The sequence below is a fragment of the Carcharhinus amblyrhynchos genome, chromosome 33, assembly GCF_965287045.1.
Source record: "Carcharhinus amblyrhynchos chromosome 33, sCarAmb.v2.hapA, whole genome shotgun sequence".
NCBI classification, from domain to species: domain Eukaryota; kingdom Metazoa; phylum Chordata; class Chondrichthyes; order Carcharhiniformes; family Carcharhinidae; genus Carcharhinus; species Carcharhinus amblyrhynchos.
In genome coordinates, this window is record NC_137356.1 from 7,626,234 (window position 1) to 7,628,963 (window position 2,730).

The 2,730-nt window shown below is 49.6% G+C and overlaps 1 protein-coding gene across 1 annotated transcript; it reads right to left on the reverse strand.

Annotated features, from left to right (window-relative positions):
* Nucleotides 1–258: 258 nt before the first annotated feature.
* On the reverse strand, nt 259–2,121 carry LOC145361012 (transcription factor Jun-like). The gene has a single exon (XM_080216536.1). The coding sequence runs from the start codon at nt 1,701–1,703 to the stop codon at nt 750–752; it is 954 nt and encodes a 317-aa protein (XP_080072662.1). The 5' UTR covers nt 1,704–2,121; the 3' UTR covers nt 259–749.
* Nucleotides 2,122–2,730: the final 609 nt, after the last annotated feature.

Here is a 2,730-nt window from a genome sequence, read left to right on the forward strand (position 1 = left end):
GCCAGGGGAAATGTGTGGGGTTACAGGAATAGGGCATTGGGTGTGATCATGGTCAGTGCAGGCTTGATGGCCCAAATGGCCTGCTGTAGGGATTCTATGAAGTCTGGGAATGCCAGGCTTGGGAATACCAACTCAAACTCCAGAAATCTATATGGTGTCTGCTGAGGAGGGGGTAAAGAGATGGGGGAGGGGGAGTAACACCCAAATCTTGTCAATTTCTTCCCCTGTCAAAGAACAGACCGACAAAAGCTCGAAAAGTTCACAGATCTAAACATTTACTTAAATATTTCAAAAACAATGAACTTGGCAGAAAGGAAAGGAAACAGCAATTTCAAAATACAGTTTGTTACAAACTAAACCAAAGACCATTTTAAAAAAAAAACAAGATAAAATAATAATTTACAATTCGAGTGCAACTTCGAGAGACATTTCAGGGTCCTTCTGTCCTTTTGTTTTTTAAGTATATCAAGTCCAAAGGGAAGGGAGGGGGGCGGGGGTAGGGAAAGAAAGGACAGTTCTTTTCTTTTAGACATTTGTAGATGTCTGAACTGACTTTATACACTGGACAGTTCTCTGTGCAAGTGTTACCTGCTGTACAGAATTTGAGGTCTTGATATTTTGCTCTGTCTTGTCCAGACTGAAGCCCCATGCAGTTTTTTTTTAGGGAGTTCCATTAGAAAGGCTTCTTGTTCCTCTTAGAAGAAAAAAAAACACTTTTTGTTTTCCCTCCCCTTTCCAGTCTTTGCCTCTCAGAAGCCCTGGAGTTTCTGGGTTAATACTATCTGGCAGCCACTGCTGATGTGAGTCATGACTTTCTGTTTGAGTTGGGAGACCTGGTCTCTGAGGACGGTGGCAGTGGATGCCAGGCCAGCGTTGTCAGATTTCAGACTCTTCACCTTGTCCTCCAGCCTGGCGATCCTCTCCAGTTTCCTCTTCCTGCACTTGGAAGCCGCCACTCGGTTCCTCATGCGCTTCCTCTCGGCCTTGATGCGCTCCTGGCTCTCCATGTCGATGGGGGAGAGGGGCGGCGTCTCGCCGCGGCTCTGCACCTCGGGCACCGTCTGCGGCTCCTCCTTCAGGGTCTGCAGCCTGGGGTGGCCAGCGGGCAGGGCGAAACCCTGAGGCTGGGGCAGGTAGCTGATGGTGGCGGTGGGGTAAGCGCTGCCAGGCGGGGAGCCTCCGCTGGGGGCTTGCAGTGGGTTGCTGGGGGGGTTGCTGTAGGCGGTGAGGTTGGTGTAGACTGGAGGCACCTCGGTGGGCACTGGGGAGCCGTAGGCATTACTGGGCGCCGCACTGCAACTCATGGAGATGGACACATTGGGGGCGACATGGTTTATCTTGTGTAACTCTTCCAGCGCCTTGACAAAACCATCTGCAAAGCCCTCCTGCTCATCGGTGATATTTCTCCCGCAGAAGTACTGACCCGGGCTGGGGGTGGTGGTGATCACGCCATTGCTGGACTGGATAATCAAACGCTCCAGCTCCGGCGAAGCCAGTTTCAGCAGACCCACGTCCGGGGCACCCAGCAAGTTCTCCTCCCGCAGGTGAGGCTTGAGGGAGCGGTTCGCCGGCTCCACCAGGTTCAGATGCATGTTCTGCTTCATGTACTTGGAGCTGTAGTCGTGTAGGGCGCTCTCTGAGCCCGGGTAACCCACCAGGAAGGCATCATCATGATAAAACGGCTGCTCCATCTTCGTAGACATAGAAAAAAAATAACCACGCTCAGGATAGTGCTGGGAGAGAGGGGAGTTGTGCCTTTTAGAGTCAATATTCAGGTAAAACGTCAAAATTCAGGATAAAACGACTGGAGTCAAAATTCAGAGGCACATTAAGTTCTCTTGCCCAAGAGAACACACGTCTTTTAGTTCAACTCTCTCTCTCTCTCTTACAAAACTGTCCCCAGCAACTGAAATCTTCACAAAATCCGATTTGATAAAAATAGGAGCCTCTCTCTTATAATTTTTCTCCCTCTTGATATTTTTCGTTCTCTCCCGGGATGTGTTGAGTAGGATGGATAGATGGATGCAGCTGTTCCAGAAGGTTGCGAGCTGGAAGTCTCTCTGGGTGTACTGCTGTGTCACAAACACATCCTCTCTCGCCTCTTACTGCGCTGACTGTTGCTGCCATAGCATCTTAAATAGCCTGGCTGATGTCACTGAGGCGAAACGCCCATTAGCTTGGTGTGTGTATGTGTGTGCGTGTGTGTGTCTCTCTCTTTTTCTCTTCTTCAGATACCACTAGAGGGCTTCAGGAACACTTTAACCCTCCCTCCTCACTGAACATCCTTTACTCAACATATTTTCTACTGTACAGAACAAGACTCCTCTTTTGGGAGCAGTTGTTTCAATAATAAGAACCCTACAGTGCAGAAGTTGGCCATTTGGCCCATTGAGTCTGCTCCGACAACAATCCCCACCGCGGGGTTATCCCCACACATTTACCCCAAATCTGCACATCCCAGGATATTAAGGGGCAATTTTGCATTGCAATCTTTGGAGTGTGGGAGGAAGCGGAGCAAACCCACGCAGACACGGGGAGAATGTACAGACTCCACACAGACAGTGACCCAAGCTGGGAATCGAACCCAGGTCCTTGGAGCTGTGAGGCAGCAGTGCAAACCACTGTGCCATCCTACAGCCCAAATTTCTCTCTATCTCACACATATATTAACCTGATCTCTCTCTCTCTCTCAACACCCCAACTATGACTGTGCCACTATATTTATGAAAT